The 19,632-nt window shown below is 42.2% G+C and overlaps 1 protein-coding gene across 1 annotated transcript in view; it reads right to left on the reverse strand.

Moving 5' to 3' along the window:
• Positions 1-19,632, reverse strand: part of PIAS1 (protein inhibitor of activated STAT 1) — an 84,977-nt gene that overhangs the window by 17,643 nt on the left and 47,702 nt on the right. Inside the window, 4 exon segments of the mRNA XM_030578861.1 lie at positions 2,309-2,443; positions 3,567-3,657; positions 5,356-5,403; positions 6,103-6,187. Coding sequence (XP_030434721.1) covers positions 2,309-2,443; positions 3,567-3,657; positions 5,356-5,403; positions 6,103-6,187 — 359 coding nt within the window.

Consider the following 19,632-nt stretch of genomic DNA (forward strand, 5'->3'; position numbering starts at 1 on the left):
TCAAAACCATTTGGTATAAAATTTTCTCTCTCTCTCTCTCTAAACTTGAGCACGATTAACAACTATTTTCTTCAAATAGAGAATAATCAGGTTCTTTTAAATAGTTTATCACAGAAAACACATGCTAAGAATATTCTTTGAGGGCAAAGCCCCACTTCTGGATCCATAAGCCATTCACATTATTTGTTTAGGATAATGATAAATATGAGAAAGGACTTCAACAATAATTGGCAGGTAGAGAGGGCTAGAGGGGACTCAGTCCCCCAAAAATGTATTTTCTGAGCCACCTCATGTCTGCACACACATCCAGCTCAGCAGAAAAACCTCCCATGTGACTGAGCCAGGGCCAGAAACAGGCTGGGGAATGGTGTAGGGATGGCCCTGCCTGAGTGCTGGGTTCCTGGCATGTGGAACTAGATTCCTCAGCCCCAACTGAGTGTGCTGGCTCTCAAATGGCACTTCCCAGGAAGTTTCACTAGGATGGGGTGAGCATCCCTGGGGAACGATCTTGAGGTAACTGGACCCAGCCCCACAGCACAGAAGCAGCCACCTGCATGGTGAGCAAGGGGTCGCCTAAACGCCCCCCCAAAAGGATATTTTTACCAGCCACCTATGATTTCAAGAATAATATATACCATAAAATTTCACCATTTAAATATCGGAAACATCACATTATTTTAAATATTATACTCTTGCTAGAGATGCTTCCATCATTAAAAACCTCTACTGCTTTAACATGTTTAATGCCTCAATTAGGATAGAAGTTAGGGAAATGATAATTAACATTGTGAAATTATTTACTGACAGCTTGAATCTACAAAGCTAGGTACTTGCCCAAGGCAACTGTTCACAGAAGTCTCTGGAAAGCAGATTGTGTAGAAACCACAATTAGAACTTCACTAAAGGTATTCTCTACCAGCTAAGACATGTAACCCAACATTTAAAAAGAACAAATGCCCAATTTTTATCTACCAGGCACATCCATAAAACAAAACTAATTTCTACTGATTTATTGGCAGGATCTCAAATAATAGAATTAGGAAGCATTACTATTTGTGGGGAAAAGATCTGACTAATCATTTTTGTTAGCTATACTGGAGCTTATTTGCCATTACTCTTCTAGTTTTGATGACTATAAATTCAAAAGCTTTTCCCAGATACAACTATGCAATTTCAGTTATAGCAAATGTCCATTTACACCCAGAAAACTTTGTGAAAACAGCTACTTCACTATAAAAAGCAGCATGTTGTTGTTTTTTTCAATATATCACCAATAGACAGAAATAATTTGCAATAAACTAAAGCAGGTGAATTTTTTTGGAAACTTGTTTGACATTTTGAGGCTTCATTTGTTTTTGTTTTTATTTTTTCTTCCTTAAAAAGCCAGTAGTTTTAAAAACAGTGTTCAGCAAGCATCTGTTCCATAATCTAACTGGAGATCTTATCGTGCTTCAACTTAAATCCATTTTGATAGGGGGAAAATACAAGAGTGATATTGTATACCTGACTCTTGTGCACAGATGGGCAATAACTATTTTTCTACGCTGTTTCAATGAATCACGAGTTTTAGTCCACACTTGGAATAGATGACACTACATCTCAGGCTAATTCTCAGACTCTAGAGAAATAGGATGGCTGCCGGTAGCAAAGCCACATCTGATCAGCATTCCTCAAGTCCTCATTGATTTTGTTAAGCATATCTGGCTTTCTTCGTGAACACGCACACACAAGTTCTCAATGCACTGATCACTGATAAAAGGATTGCATCTCATGGACTAACTAACAAAAAAAAAACACTTTCCACAGGCTATTCCAGATGGATAGAATTTCAATGGACCATCAATCATTTAAAAACAGTAATTACATCCTCCCTTCCCCCTACCCCCAAAGATGCTATAAGACAAAACCGGTACAGTTAATAAAGTATGTGGATAAAATACAGCTGTGAGAATTGAAGCGTTAAATGGCAAGTTTAAATCCCCACATGCACCATTGAGTTTTCATACTTTCAAAGATTTACCTCTCTCTGCATTTTCAGAGTTAAGAAACACTCCCCCATGCAACGTGTTATGCACTGGTAGGCTGCCATTACAGATCTTTTTGATCTAAGGTAACATGCTATAGCACACAGGCATAAAGCGGTAGGGTGGGGGAAGAGGAAACAGAACACCCCTTAGTTACCCGTTACTATATTCCGTAAGTGTTTGTCTCACCAATTAAGCTTGCTTGTTAGCTTTCTAACGTATGCTGAAGTACAGATGATTAAAACTTTTCTCTAATACATAGATCTGACCAAACAGTAACTCACTCTTCCAATTTCTGCAGTCCATGAAACGACGATGGTGTTTGGTACCGTTGTAGACAATCTGACAAGTGAGGTAATATTGATTGGTCGGCTAGGTCGCTTTGGTTCAACACCATTTTTGGTTGGTGGAAGATAGCCCTAAAATGAAACAATTATTTTTTCATTTTTCCCTTTACAAGACATATACCTCTACCTCAATATAATGCTGTCCTCGGGAGCCAAAAAAAATCTTACCACGTTATAGGTGAAACTGCATTATATCGAACTTGCTTTGATCCACCAGAGCACGCAGCCCCGCCGCCCCCAGAGCACTGCTTTACCACGTTATAGCCAAATTTGTGTTATATCAGGTCATGTTATATCGGGGTAGAGGTGTATTTTAATCTAATTTTTCCTAACAAAAATGCCATGCACTGTTTGTGGAGGTATATTAACCTGCTTTTTTCCCCCCTATGTATTTAAAAACGCAATCAGTAGCAAATATCTAAATCTTAGAATTGCTAACACCATTCCAATTTGAAAACTACACAAAAATCAATCTCATCTTCCCAATACAAATTTTTAGATTTAGGGAATTTTATGCTAGCCATTCTACATCACTTAATGTTGAAAGTTTGCCACGGTAAATCTCAAAAAACTATGCAACAGTCATAGTAACAATTCCTAGAAATCATGCTAAAAGTTACACAATCACAGACAGGTATTTAGCTCAACATTGCAGAACCAGGCTTATAAATTTAGTTTATAATATTTATCTGTATGGGGACACCAAGGGTACGCGTACACAGCAATTAAAAACCCATGGCAGGCCTGGGTCAGCTGACTCAGGCTCACAGTGGTTGGGCTGTGGGGCTGTAAAATTGTGGTGTAGACATTTGGCTGGGACACAGCAAGTGGGGAGAATTCCAGGACCCAGCCTCCAGCCTGAGCCTGAATATCTATACCATAATTTTACAACCCCTGTGAACCCAAGTCAGCTGACATGGGCCTGCCTGTTTAACTGCTGTGTAGACATACCCTTCGACAACTGGGTACTTAGGTCTGAGCCCTTTCCCTTTCACAGAAGGGTTACACTTTTCAATAACAGTTTGCCTAACTCTTTATCCAGTTCATTCACCCAACAATCGGACTCCCCCCACCGTCATGTCAAAACAAACATTAAAAAACATGGAAGTCACTATTCTTATGATATTTCAGGCAAACATATATCCTTAGCTGAACTACTCACATGATACAAATCAAACGAATCTCTATTACTTACTGGAAGGCTACATGGTTTCCCATTTACTTTCACACACAGATTGGGTGGGAAGTGATCTTCTTGTGGACAACTGGTTTCTGATAAACAAAACCTAAATGCAAAGAGTTTTGATCACCTTTCACATTTAAAATGTCTTACGTTCTTAAAGGACTTCATGTTACTAGAAATGTATTTTTGCTACTGAATTATGTATGTGTGTTTAAGAAGATTCAGATGACGGTCTGGGCAGCATGTAGAATTAAATTTTTAGCTTTGATAGAGAAGTCTGGAATTATTGGGTTGTTCTGTATTGCCATGTGACCAACAGCAGAAAAGCCCCAAGCACAAGTACTTGTTTGGATGAAGAGGGCTTTAGGTTCCTCCACGTGTGTCTTGCTTCTATGACTCGCTCATTATGAGACAAAGCATGTTCCTGATACCAAAATCCTTCAGTGTCTGCCCAGTTTCTCTTCCCTGGATCTCTGCCTGAACTCAACTTACTAAAAGCCAAGGTTTTTGCAAAGGAGAGAATACATGCTACCTCTCCAACTATTCCTTCTTTATGCAAGATAAGCAGGCCACGCTGCAGCAGCTAAGGCTTCCAGTGTTAGTCTGATGCTCAAGGTCAGATCTTCTACCTCAGTTCAGACAGTTTCTGATAATGCTAATCTCAGTATTACGAAGGCATATTTCAGTATACGAAGGCATATTTTCTGCTGGAAGACAGACCCTCTTTTGTCCTGTGAGGTGACTGTAGATCCTCAAGACCTCATACTTGCCAGCCTTACTGATAGGCCAGATTTAAAAGTAACCTTTTAGCTTCTCTAGATGTCTGCTATGGGACTCTCACTATCCATTCAGAAAAACCACTAAAATACAGAGATTAATAGGACCAAACCAAACTATGGTAAGTCTGTCAGTAAACCCAAAACAGACTGATTATGATTTCCCCACCTCCTGTCTCCCTGGTTGAAGACAGGGAATGGAGCTGCTATGCTTGGCAGCTGCACCAGTTGAACAAGTCGATAGCACCCCACAGAAACCATGCCAGAAAACACTCTCTATTCCTCTCTAGATCTAGCTGAGGGAGGCCCAGGCACCGTATCCAACAGACCTGAAGGGGGCAGAGAGCACAAGCACAACCTACAACAGCAAACAGAGGGAAGCAGTGGTCACAGCAGAGTGCCTTTAGGCCCACGTCCAGACTAACCCGCTGTATCGGCGGGTTAAAATCGATTGCTCGGGGATCGATATATCGCGTCTAATCTGGACGCGATGTATCGATCCCCGAGCGCGCTTACATCAATTCCGGAACTCCATCAACCCGAACGGAGTTCCAGAATCGACACGGAGAGCCGCGGATATCGATCCCGCGCCATCTGGACGGGTGAGTAACTCATTCTTAGAAATTCGACTTCAGCTACGTTATTCACGTAGCTGAAGTTGCGTATCTAAGATCGATTTTCCTCCCCTAGTCTGGACGTGGTCTAGCGCTGCTGACAGACTGGATGGAGAGTCAGGAGGAGCATCTGGAAAGCTGCACAGAGCAAGGGCAAATAGCTATAGTCTACTCTTTTTGCAGTAGCCCCAGGCTGGGACTTCTAGCAGGAGTCAGCTCCTTCCTATGCCTCCTTCCCCCACTATTTGAATACAGCAGGATTAGACTTATTTCTTCCCTCATAGCCCCTGAAAGAGCAATAATGATTTACTAGGGAGCATACACATTAGAAGGAGATGTCATAATAAGGTTTATATTCCCAAATATTTAAAACTCCACTGGCCCCAAGATTATACTGTATGAATACTGTACCTTAGCTGGACCTGTACTGTGAAGTCACATTTGGTCCCAGAAATGTCCCTAGCAAAGATAGGACAAATACAAATTAAAAATATGGCATATATTAATAACAAAACCTGAAAAGCAAAGCTCTGATGAGTGAGTACACTACCATAATCTGGGATACTTCATCTCTTGTGTTGGCACGCTCCTCCAAAATGGAGATTTATCACCTGAGGACTCATCAAATGCTCACTGACTATAAAGAACACTGGATTAAGCCTCTTGCCAGTAGTTGTGGCCCATTATTTCACCACTCTCTCTACACTTTGCATCTTCGCCACTATTCATGAACCACCTTCCTTTTCTGGTCTGTCAAAGTATCACGCTCTTGTCTTTTAAACCACTTCTGAACTATTCATCTCTATCATGTTGACCATAATAACTGAATCAATATTCTCAATCTCTGTATCTTCCTTGGTTTTATATATTGGAAGAAAAATTTCCACGAGCATGTTCACATGCTTAAAAGGAGGAATCACATAATCATGCTCATCCCCTCCTCCTCCACCCTTTGTCACTCTCGTCACATCACTAAAATTCAGGTTATGAGCTCTTTCGGGCAGGGTTGTGTATTTTGTATGTATTCTGTGAAGCGCCTAGTATATTACTGGGTATTAAGACAGATTTGGGTTTGTTTTGGTCTTTTTTGAAGATACTGTAAACTGATTCAGTTTCAGAGTTCAGAACTACTACCCTGATTTATAGAAATGCACTTACATTGAACTGCTGATCTGCTGCACTTGTTGCGGTGTCAATGCAAATGCAAAACAGGTTTCTCGAAATCGCTGGCTATTATCTGATGCTAGAAAGAAAAACAAGACAGCATCACTATAAAATACAACAATATAGAAAGTACATGTAGCATGGTACCTTGCTTTGGAATAAAACTAAAATATCTTAATATATATATTTATATCACACACGATATAGTGTTAAAAGTACCTGCTAATTTGTTTTATCAACTTATTTCAAAGGCACCTAAATATACACCTTTAATAAAGCTTTTATAAAAGCTAAAGAAAATAACTGAACATTTTCATGAAAATAATATTAAGGCAACTGAAGAAAGAGCATTTTCTATCTACCAGGCTCAGAGAAATAAAAAAAGGTTAACATTGTCAAGACTATTATTTGGCTTTAAGTACAAAATGAGTGAAAATGCTTTTCAAAGAAGCCTTTATGATCACATTTTTTCTCGACTCATTTTCATTATACGTTCCTGAATTAGTCTATGAAAGTACAGTAATTATATACATGAGAAAAATACAGAATTTACAGTTGAATGAGACGAGCAGCTCCCATCAAAACCACAATATATATTATACACTCATGCTTCGTGAGATGTACAACAACTCAGACATAACAGTTGTGCTTAATTTATTAAAATATAAATCTTTCAACATTGGATCCATCAAAAAATAAATATTATGCATGTATCAACACACCTGTTGGGGAAGAAGGAGTAAATGAAATTCTAAGCTACCCAGGTTTGTGCCTGCAACTTCTCCCTTGCATGAGGATACTACAAGGATCACTGTGTTGTCACAGACTGTACAATCTGTGGATAAAGTACTTTCAACTGCAAAGCTATTAAAAATGGTACCTTTCCTGCACACTAAAAGTTGCTTGCTTTAAAATATAAATATATATTATTTTCTCCATCTAGGAAATTTTAACATGATTATCACTATAGTATCAGAGGACAATTTATAACAAACAAAAGAACATTCAGTTTAAATTACTTCTAACCATTTGTATCACATTCTGATGACTAACTCCTGCTTTGTGTTTTAAACACCTACCAGTTTGATAATTTTCTACTTTGCTACCATGCACTTCCAACTCATTCCTGAGGAACCATGGATGTTTAACAGGATACCAGAAGGATCAACCAGTAGTAAGGCAACAATATACCCGCAGCTTGGATCCAGTTATAAAATGGATACTATGCAGGTATTTGATGGATTCTAAACATCACAGTGACATCTTTAAACTACATTCAGATCTTTATTTTGTGTCAATATCACAGGTGTTGGGTAGTGTCATGTGTGCGCACTGACAACATGCAGAATAGCTCATTTATAAGATATTTTATTGAGCCGTCACTTTGTTCAATACATACCATGAACAGTACTTACAAGGGATAACAACTGTTGCACTATTAAAATTTGTGTGCAGGCAACCAATAAAGCCATATGGATATAAGCAGACAACACACCAGTAACAGCTTTTTCTTTTTCTTTTTTTTATTGGGGTGGGGGGGAGATGGAGATGACTTTAAACAGAAAAAACTGTGTGTTTATCTACTTTCCTGTCACTTATACTAAATCAATTTCATTAACAGAAATCACCCAGGATATATCCTGGCTGGTTAAAGAGATGGAACATATGTAAAGTAGGACAATGTTTATTAATAAACATTTATATTATGGTAGCGCCCACAGATCAATCAGGATTAAGGTTCTAGCACATAAAATCAATCTAACAGCTAACTATCCCTGCGAATCATTCCTACCAACCCCAAACTCATGCTGTTTATTCTTTTTAAAACTCAGAATTCCATTTCTTCCTCTGCCAGACTAGAGACAGCACACTCTGGTTCAAAGACCAAGATCCAAATCAATCACAACTATGATAATTTATGAATTTTGGAAAAGTATAAATACAATGCACACAACGTACAATATAAACAAAACATTTTATACTCCATCTATATTACACAAACACACTACAGCCAGATATAAAAACAGTTTAATAAGTGATCTATTCTGTTCAACCCAAGATAAACTAGCCAATCATTCCAATATGCTGCCCTGCAAAAGATGATAAGATGATTAAAAAAAGCGGGGGGGAGGAGGAGTGAAGAATTTGTTCTCTTTGTTTCTGGTTTTGAAGATACGAAAGGTGGCCTGAAGAATTCTTATTTTGATTTTTAAATTTCTTGCTTGTTTTTTACCTTAGAAATTTCAAGTCTGGTTTTGCTAGAGAAGCTCTGGAAGGTCTCAGGGATGTTTGTTGTAAGCTGCAACACCTTAATTGAAGGACAAAGGTGTTGAATGTTTAACAAAGGCTTCCTTTATCCAACATTTAATTATTCAGTGAAGTTAAATAGGTGTTAGCAAAAACAAAGTTCTAGAACAGTATGGCTAGAAATCTCTTCCTCTCAGTTGCTTAGCTTTCAACTTGATAGACTGGTGGTGCTGCAAGAGCCAATGTGAAACCTAGGCCATGTCTACATCTAAAATTTTGCAGCGCTGGTTGTTACAGCTGTATTAGTACAGCTGTATAGGGCCAGCGCTGCAGAGTGGCCACACTTACAGCAACCAGCGCTGCAAGTGGTGTTAGATGTGGCCACACTGCAGCGCTGTTGGGCGGCTTCAAGGGGGGTTCCGGGACCGAGAGAGCAAACCGGGAAAGGAAACCAGCTTCGCCGCGGTTTGCTCTCTCGGTCCCGGAGCCAGCCAGCAAACCGCGGGGAAGGAGACCTGCTTGCTCGGGGTTCCGGGACCGAGAGAGCAAACCGGGAACGCCGCGGTTTGCTCTCTCGGTCCCGGAGCCAGCCAGCAAACCGCGGGGAAGGAGACCTGCTTGCTCGGGGTTCCGGGACCGAGAGAGCAAACCGGGAACGCCGCGGTTTGCTCTCTCGGTCCCGGAGCCAGCCAGCAAACCGCGGGGAAGGAGACCTGCTTGCTCGGGGTTCCGGGACCGAGAGAGCAAACCGGGAACGCCGCGGTTTGCTCTCTCGGTCCCGGAGCCAGCCAGGAAACCGCGGGGAAGGAGACCTGCTTGCTCGGGGTTCCGGGACCGAGAGAGCAAACCGGGAACGCCGCGGTTTGCTCTCTCGGTCCCGGAGCCAGCCAGCAAACCGCGGGGAAGGAGACCTGCTTGCTCGGGGTTCCGGGACCGAGAGAGCAAACCGGGAACGCCGCGGTTTGCTCTCTCGGTCCCGGAGCCAGCCAGGAAACCGCGGGGAAGGAGACCTGCTTGCTCGGGGTTCCGGGACCGAGAGAGCAAACCGCGGCGAAGCTGGTTTCCTTTCCCGGTTTGCTCTCTCGGTCCCGGAACCCCGAGCAAGCAGGTCTCCTTCCCTGCGGTTTGCTGGCTGGCTCCGGGACCGAGATAGCAAACCGCGGCGTTCCCGGTTTGCTCTCTCGGTCCCGGAACCCCGAGCAAGCAGGTCTCCTTCCCTGCGGTTTGCTGGCTGGCTCCGGGACCGAGATAGCAAACCGCGGCGTTCCCGGTTTGCTCTCTCGGTCCCGGAACCCCGAGCAAGCAGGTCTCCTTCCCCGCGGTTTGCTGGCTGGCTCCGGGACCGAGAGAGCAAACCGGGAAAGGAAACCAGCTTGATTACCAGAGGCTTCCTCCTTCCACGGAGGTCAAGAAAAGCGCTGGTGAGTGTCTACATTGCATTACCAGCGCTGGATCACCAGCGCTGGATCCTCTACACCCGAGACAAAACGGGAGTACGGCCAGCGCTGCAAACAGGGAGTTGCAGCGCTGGTGATGCCCTGCAGATGTGGACACTCTCAAAGTTGCAGCGCTGTAACTCCCTCACCAGCGCTGCAACTTTCTGATGTAGACAAGCCCCTAGATGTAGAATGTGGGTGAAATAAACTAACAGAAAAAAGCATTTTTAAAAACTCTCTCTCTGTCTCTCTCTCACATGCTCTTTCTGTCCGTCCGTCCTCCAGTTCTACATAATAAGACAACCAAAAAAACTCAAATCATAAACTCAATTTTCCACCCCCTTCTTTGCAAGTCTCTTTCAGTCCAATAGCTTGTTTTGTTTTTTACTAAGCAAAAATACACAGGCCCGTGACCTTGAAAAGTAACTTCAAATCCTCTGTGTTCAACTTCATGGTGCTTCCCAGTTCTGCCAAATTGTTATCTTAAAATGTAGAAGTACATTCTTCTGTGCTGACATGGGAGCTTCCATAAAAGTCGAACTTCTCCATATGCTATAGCCATGGCGCATTTATAAAAGAATGGATGCCTTTTGCTTGAATTGATTTAGTTCCAAAATATGTTATTTTATGGAAACTATCATCCCTCAAATTCACAAAACTCTTAAAATATCTGATGCAATCATCAAAATCTTAAATGATCCTTTTTAAATTTAGAATTAGTTTATTTAATTAAAGAACATTACCTAGATTTAAACATACATTGAAAGGGGATAAGAAAAAAATTAGGCTTGTTTTTGCTTTTTTAAACCATTATTGTCAGTTTGTATTCCAAGATAACTGCAATGAAAACATGGAATGAGTTTTTTCTACTCTTAGGCCATGTCTACATCTAAAATTTTGCAGCGCTGGTTGTTACAGCTGTATTAGTACAGCTGTATAGGGCCAGCGCTGCAGAGTGGCCACACTTACAGCAACCAGCGCTGCAAGTGGTGTTAGATGTGGCCACACTGCAGCGCTGTTGGGCGGCTTCAAGGGGGGTTCCGGGACCGAGAGAGCAAACCGGGAAAGGAAACCAGCTTCGCCGCGGTTTGCTCTCTCGGTCCCGGAGCCAGCCAGCAAACCGCGGGGAAGGAGACCTGCTTGCTCGGGGTTCCGGGACCGAGAGAGCAAACCGGGAACGCCGCGGTTTGCTCTCTCGGTCCCGGAGCCAGCCAGCAAACCGCGGGGAAGGAGACCTGCTTGCTCGGGGTTCCGGGACCGAGAGAGCAAACCGGGAACGCCGCGGTTTGCTCTCTCGGTCCCGGAGCCAGCCAGCAAACCGCGGGGAAGGAGACCTGCTTGCTCGGGGTTCCGGGACCGAGAGAGCAAACCGGGAACGCCGCGGTTTGCTCTCTCGGTCCCGGAGCCAGCCAGCAAACCGCGGGGAAGGAGACCTGCTTGCTCGGGGTTCCGGGACCGAGAGAGCAAACCGGGAACGCCGCGGTTTGCTCTCTCGGTCCCGGAACCCCGAGCAAGCAGGTCTCCTTCCCTGCGGTTTGCTGGGTGGCTCCGGGACCGAGAGAGCAAACCGGGAAAGGAAACCAGCTTGATTACCAGAGGCTTCCTCCTTCCACGGAGGTCAAGAAAAGCGCTGGTAACTGTCTACATTGGATTACCAGCGCTGGATCACCAGCGCTGGATCCTCTACACCCGAGACAAAACGGGAGTACGGCCAGCGCTGCAAACAGGGAGTTGCAGCGCTGGTGGTGCCCTGCAGATGTGTACACCTTCAAAGTTGCAGCGCTGTAACTCCCTCACCAGCGCTGCAACTTTCTGATGTAGACAAGCCCCCAGTTATCAATTGAATACCCACTCCATCCCAACATCTGAGCAGAAATCAGCATCTGATAAACCAGTAGTACCCAAAATATGGGCTTCAGACTCTCAATGATCTATTCTACAAAGGTGTGCTTGATCACAAGCTGCAGGCTCTTCTCCCCATTCCCAGGTGCAAAACAACATTGTCCAAATATTGCTTTTCCATGTAAGCAATTGCTGTAATAATCACAGGAATTTTACCCAACTGCAAATGGAAAGGAAGAGTTCTTATGAATTAAGGAAAATTGGTCCAGAAGCCATTTCAAATAAGTCTATCCACCTTAAAACAAGATTTCAGAATCCTAGTCGGACAAAGCAGTAAGCAAATGATCATCACTATCATCACCATCTGCAGGAAACTATGTAGCTCAGTATGTTGGTTAAAGCCAATATTAGTCTGGATGTGGCCTACCAAAACTGTGCCTGATACTATTAGTAAGGAGATTGTCCATCTGAAAAATAGCATTTAAGTGTGAATATGTCAAAGTGTAGAATTCAGTGTGCACTCTATTAATTGAATTTAACCTTGTAAAATTAATATATTCTAATAGGTAACAAAGACCATAATTGTATATTTGCATTTATATAACTTTGTAATATCAAGGTCATAGTCACTTTTTAAATGACGATTGTCTTGAACTCTTAACAACCTAGGAAGCGTTTAAGTTCAAATACATGTACACGTAGAATGTCCAACTGGGTGTCTTGTGTATGCATGCATGAGAGAGAGCTTTAAACAAGATGTGACACACTATACCTCAGGGGGAGCGCCCTGTAACCCCCATATTCATCATTTATATATAATTATGATCTTGCATATAAAGCCTGCCATGTGAGGTATGAGGGGAAAGGTAATGATTTGCTGAAAGTCACTGTTCTATCTAAATCTGTATCTCATTAGTGCACATGAAGTTATGAGATTGTGTTGTATGGCTGTCAGTTGGGGAATCAGCCAGATATTAGCTCCCCAGAGACAACAGCAAGGAAAATAACCAACGCCCAGACGGGCATCAAACAACCATCAACAACCATTGTCCAGCAAGGGAGTTGCAACTCAATGACTCACCTGGCGTAAGGCCACACCAAGGGAATTGCTCAACCTCGCCTGGGGACCCAGCAATACCCACCAGACATGCCTGGACTTGTGTTCTCCAAGGACATGGACTAAGGGTATAAAACAGAACACAGGGGCCCAAGGCTGGGCCTTTTCTTCCCCCCCACCCCCTCCCCACCACGCTGCAAGCAACAAGGACACTGAGAAGACTGAAGACTCCAACAACAGAGGAGACTGGCCCAGTTTTCAAGGGGTGAAACCCGTGTACTAGGAACTGCAATATTCAGGGGGGTGAGAAAAACTTTTAATCTAGATGTTGTCCAGTCTAATAGGGTTGAGACTTTAGACTGTGTGCTTATATTTTATTTTGGTAACCACTCTGACTTTCTGCCTATCACTTATAATCAGTTAAAATCTATCTTTTGTAGTCAAACTTGTTTTACTGTTTATCTTTACCAGTGGGTTTGCCTGAAATGTTTGCTAAATCTGCTCAGGTTTTGCAAAGGTTGTTGTATATCCACTTTCCATTGATAAAGTGGTGAACCAATTAATAAACTTGCACTGTAGTGCAAGACGGTATATTCCTGAGGTACGAGGCTGGGAGCTGGGGGGATTCAATTGGTGCATCTCTCTGTGTGATTCATGAGTGGTTCTGGGACCATTCATGCAGTCTAGCTAGGTGTAGGGCTTCACATGCAGTTGTGCTGAGTGATAACAGCACCTGGAGGGGTTTGCTGCTTCTCACTAGCAAAGCATTGTGAGAGAAGGCCAATGCTGGAGAGTTAAGAGGGCACAGCTGTCCCACCATCCCAGGTTGCACCCCAGAGATCCCGTCACACAAGATATTCATTAAAACCATTTAGAACTACCACATTCAAATTTTTCTGAGGAAGGACAAGTGCAAGATCTGAAGGTCAATCCTGCCTCAAAATATTACTGTGGTTGGTGACTTTGTGCCACTAACTGCACCTGTCTACCCAGGCATCTAAGCTCAGCATTAGTATCTGTAGCTGGTTCTTTTCAAACTCTCTTCCTTACATATGAAGAAAAAAAAATACAGGAATTAATTTTATTTTAAATTAATTTTAACTTCTTCTTTCTGATCTATTTCACTGTATCTCAGCTCTTCACATTTCAGAATGCAAAGCCTTTGTATTAACTCAAAATGTAGTTATGTGCCATGCCGTGGCCTCTGAGTTTCATCAGTAACTGGATCTCCTCATTCTACTTATGTATTTGGTAAGTCTTCATAATATTATTTTTCTTACTAATTTGTCTTAACTGGTTCTGCTTTTGACATAACATATTTTAAAAAGTGAACCAAGAATAAAAAAGACCATGTGGAATCAGCTTATAATAGACAAAATATATTAAATACATAGTACAAAAAACACCATGAATAAACAAGAGTGATGATATATTAAGGCATCACTTAAAAAAAATTCTAAGAAAGCCAACAGATGATCTAACAAAACTTTTCACTTCTCAGTCAGCTTCCGAACTGGACAACTGGCTGCATGTGGTCACACTATTAGTGAAATAACATCAGCCAAATTCTGAAGGAATCCAGTAACTGATACATTTTAAAAAGTAAGGTGAACATATTGAAAATTGTGTTTTCTGTTCAGTCTGGATGTAAGATACTGTCCATAAAATTACTTAACGCATTAGGAGATGGGTGGGTACTTAACACTGCATGACAGTGTTTGTTTCAGTGTTACAAAATGTTACAAGGGTTTGGGCAGATCCTGAAACTCACCAAAAAAAATGTGTTAAGTAATTTTATGGACAGTCCCCATTTTAAGGCACAAGATTACTGAGACTATGTCTTTCCTAGTTAGCAAGCTTGGGAAGAATACAAAATAATAACTACTAAGGGACCAAACAGATATGAACAGTGTGACTGATTTGGAGTTGCTCTGTAATAACTTATGAATATTATGTTCTATTTGTCTGACAGACAGTTATAAGGGGAGTATGTAACAGATAATTACAAGGGGTTAATTCAAGAAGGGATTTGCTGCACTTGGGCAGGAAAGAGGACAATAACTTCAGATAACTACCCATTTACCCAGATCTTAGGGACAATCCAGTCCCACTCACTTTGCTGTGCCACCTCCAAACCCCTATCAAGCCCAGTTTATGAACTAGGATCCTCTTACTAGACAGGGGAGAACCAAAAGCCCTGGAAGCAAAAAAAATTGGTGGGGGAAGTGAGATTATCCAGGAAGGAGAACAGTGGTAGTTGCGAACTGCTGATCAGAAGTGATTCTCTCAGACCCCACAGGCCTGGAGTAAATAGGGACCTGCCTAGGCACTCTGCCAAGGCATAGCAAGCTTCTAGGTAAAACAGACATGCATATAGACGTTTTAATGTTTTAAAGTTCTTTTTCTTTTATGTTTTGTTGTGTTCCTGTTAAGATTCAACAACAGTTTGGTGTAAGAAAGCTGCCTGGTCACTGTATTAACCATTGGTCACAGTTCCTGAAAGTCTGGTCACAGGATTCTCACCACTGTGCGTCTTGATTACTGCAACAGCTTTTTCCCAGGCATTGAGAAATGCATTCTTCTGCCGCTCATAAAGATTCAGAATGGTGCAAAGATAATTTTCCTAGCCCATCACTTCTACCATCTTACCCCCCTCTGAATCTGAATGCAGTGGTTCTCAACATATTTATCATTGTGGACTGCACATGCAGCTCTCTGTGTGTTATGTGGGCCACAGCCACACAATATATATACACACTACCTGTATGGCCCTGAGGATGTCACATGGGCCACAGCTGTGTGCTGAATGGGCTGCAAGCGGCCTGCAGGTTGACAACCACTGCTCTAATGGCTCCCATTTCTCTACTGCATCAAACATAAGTGGCCTGGCTGCACTTTCAGGCCCATCATACCTCTCATCTCTCGCATTCAGTACTGGGGACCACTCCTGCCTCCAACTGGCCCATAAGGCCAGCCTCCTACAACCACTTGTTAAGTTTTCAAACAAGAACCTTCCTGCTTTCTCCCACCTCACATTTGAGAGGTCCTCACTGTAAACATCTGCAAAATTAGCTCCTTATCCTCCTTTAAATCCCTCCTTAAAACTCTCCTTTGTCGTAATGCCTACAAAAAACATGACAACAGTTAGGTCATTGGTGTGCAGAGAGCACAGACTGACCAATAATGTCTCACTGTTTCCTTGTACTCTCCCATCTGTCTGTATCCACGTGTGGTGCCTCTTATACTTAGATTATAAACTCTTTGGGGACAGTCTTTTTGTTCTGCATTTGTACAGTGCCTAGAACAGTGGGGTCCTGGTCCATGACTGGGGCTCTTAGGTGCTATGGCAACAAAGTATTTTTATTAATAAAGGTTCCAAACTGAGTTGGGCCTGCTGAGGGAGAATATTACTGAGCTCTATAAAATCATGACTGGTGCGGAGAAAGTAAAGAAGGAGGTGTTGTTTACTCCTCCTCATAACACAAGAACTAGGGGTCACCAAATGAAATTAACAGGCAGCAGGTTTTAAACAAACAAAAAGGAAGTATAACTTCACACAACACACAGTCAACCTGTAGAACTCTTTGCCAAGGGATGTTGTGACGGCCAAGACAATAACATGGTTCAAAAAAGAACTAGATAAATTCACGGAGAATAGGTCCATCAATGGCTATTAGCCAGAAGCTGGAAATGAGCAAATCATTTCATGATTACCTGTTCATTCCCTATGAGACACCTGGCACTGGCCACTGTCAGAAGGCAGACCTTTAGTCTGACCCACTATGGTCGTTCTTATGAGTAATCACTGTTAGTGCACAAGGTACTCTAGGCTAGAGCCAAGTCTAAGAATGGCAGGATTCCAGTGACAGGTAAAAGCAAGAGGACTAAACAGCTGAGAGGGAGCACTCAATAAGAGCAGAAGATGGGACAGAGCAGAGCTAGCCCTGTACCTGTGTGTCTTAAGTCAAGTCTCTGGTTACTTCCAAATCCTTGGAAGGTCCTCAGTCCCCTGGTTAAAAAGCTCCTATTAGTATAAGTTCACAGTCCAGAGGTCTGAGCAGGAAAGAGGCAAAATGCAGATGTTTGAAGAGCCTTTTACAGCTTCTGCCAAGTGAAGGGAAACCGATTGTTCTCACTGTGGAAAATTACAGGGAACAAGAAGGTGTTCGATGTCACATGGGCAAGCCACATGTCATGTCCATGAATGCTTTGCTAAGTCATAGCAGAAGCCATCATCCATACCCTAGTGAGAACTTCAAAGAAGTCCATTAAGTGTAGATAGGCGCCTCTCATGGTCCATTGTGAGTTAAGTGTTCCTTGATGGGCCATTTAACTTATGTAATCCCTTTAAGATGTGCAGGCTAAATATCTTGTGGATGTTACCACTTGAGCAAACATTTGAAATACAGGTACTCAGGTAAAACAGCAAAGAATCCTGTGGCACCTTACAGACTAACAGACGTTTTGGAGCATGAGCTTTTGTGGGTGAATACCCACTTCGTCAGATGCATGCATCTGATGAACTGGGTATTCACCCACGAAAGCTCATGCTCCAAAACGTCTGTTAGTCTATAAGGTGCCACAGGATTCTTTGCTTTTGAAGATCAGCAGTTTCTCTTTGAAGTCTGGTCCTGAAGTTTTTTTGCTGCAGGATGGCCACCTTAAGGTCTGCTATAGTGTGGCCAGGGAGGTTGAAGTGTTCTACATTGCCATTCCTAATATCTGGTTTGTGTCCATTTATTCTTTTCCTCTATGGAAAAGGATAAATGGACACACATCAGACATTAGGAATGGCAATATACAAAAAACTGTAGGAGAACACTTCAACCTCCCTGGCCACACTATAGCAGACCTTAAGTAGAAAGTATTTGGTACAGGATTAAAGTTGCAACATAAATCAACAGAAATTCACAGTGAAGGCTAATATGTGTTGCTTCTCTCTTAATTTGATTTCACCAAATGCTCTTGTACCAGTCCAGTGTACCAGAGAAAGGCTGCCACATGCAATCATCCTAGGGGAGGGGCAAGAAAAGATTGAATCCTAACCAGGACCAACATACAACAAGATATCCCTAACCAGCTTCACCACTGCAATCCTCAACATCCTGCATACAATATATACTTCCCTCTTGCTAACCCACCACTATCACCAAACCCCTCTCTTGGCACTAAACTTCTCCCTTCCTCTCTAATCAGAGAAACAAGTATTAGCGGCAGCACCTTTTGAATGTTCTATCCTCTGCTTCACTTAATTCTCTACAACTATTTAAACGCATACATATACTACAGAACATAGGATAGAGTCAATTGGAATCTGATCACTGCCATAGGAGAATTTCAGAGGGGTAGCCTGTTTTAGCAAAACACAACAAGGAGTCTTGTGGAACCTTAAAGACTAACCTATTTATTAGAGCATAAGCTTTTGTGGGCTATGACCCACTTCTTCAGATGTATGGAGCCTGCCTACTGTAATTTTCACTCCACGCATCTAAAGAAGTGGGTCATAGCCCACAAAAGCTTATGCTCTAATAAATTGGTTAGTCTTTAAGGTTCCACAAGACTCCTTGTTGTGTTTTGCCATAGACGAATGCGACCACTTACAGGGAAAGGATGCCACTAATCGCTATGGTGTCTATCACAAGGGTCCACAGAGCAAACTGGACACCTGAACAGATGAATACTTGGCTTCATTCATACATTGCCCAGACATAAGAAAGGCAAGAACACATGATAGCTTGGAACAGAACAGTCTAGCACTTAATAAGCAACTGGCAATCAAAACTCCTACATTCCTTTCTTTGTTCTGCCACTAACTCATTTTAACACCATGGCCAAATCATTTAATCTGAGTGTCTCATTTTACTCATCTGTAAAGAGAGTCTTGTAACACTTCTCTCACAGACATTGGTAAGCTTATGTTTGTGAAGTCCTTTGAGATCTTTGGATGAAAGCTGCTAAAGGAACGTGCAAATCAGTCTTCTCTCTCATGGAAACTGACCTCTGGTTTCTGCCTAGATTCTCTGAAGGAGAAAGGTAATCCCATTTGTCTGGGCTGCTATGAAACGGCACTAGATAATCTTTTGTGGGCTATAACCCACTTCAGAAGCATGGAGTGGAAAATACAGTAGGCAGGTATACCTGCCTACTGTATTTTCCACTCCATGCATCTGATGAAGTAGGTTTTAGCGCACGAAAGCTTATGCCCAAATAAATTTGTTAGTCTCTAAGGTGCCACAAGGACTCCTCATTGTTTTTGCTGATACAGACTAACACGGCTACCCCTCTGAAACTAGATAATCTGTCACTGTGCAGACAAAGCACTTACCTAACTGTAATTGCAAGACATATATTGTCACTAAAGTTCAATATTTCAAGTTTTGGTCAGTTTGTTGCAATCTCACATTCATTTATATACACTGAGCTTTTAGCAATCAATTTTTAAAAGTTTAAAGTAAAAAACCCTAAATTTAACAACAAAAACAACTTGTTGAACAAATGCCTAAATGCAAATAATACTGACAGACGGGAAAGACTAAGGGCTACAGTTAACTTGTGTAAACATTATACATTTTACAACTTTCCATTACATATTTTATATACAGAAGAAAGCAATGGAAATTCCATGCAACTGGATCAACAGTTATTTACACTTTACATCTTTTTAAAGCATGCATTACAGTATTTCTGAGTAATGAATACAATCTCTGCAAACTTCCCCAAGGTCAAGAATGAACATCACCATTGACAATTGTTACCCCATCCTCCTCTCCTCACTGCCCAACACTCCATTTGTTTGTTTCTTCCACCAGCTGGATCTTGTCTTTTACATGGTATGTTTGTTTGCAGCAGGTCCTGTAAGTTACTATACTTTTGTACAATGCTAGTGCCATGGAGCCTCAACTTGACTGATGCCCCTTGGCACTACGGCTAAATAACTGTGGA

Source organism: Gopherus evgoodei, chromosome 10 (assembly GCF_007399415.2).
Source record: "Gopherus evgoodei ecotype Sinaloan lineage chromosome 10, rGopEvg1_v1.p, whole genome shotgun sequence".
NCBI lineage: Eukaryota > Metazoa > Chordata > Testudines > Testudinidae > Gopherus > Gopherus evgoodei.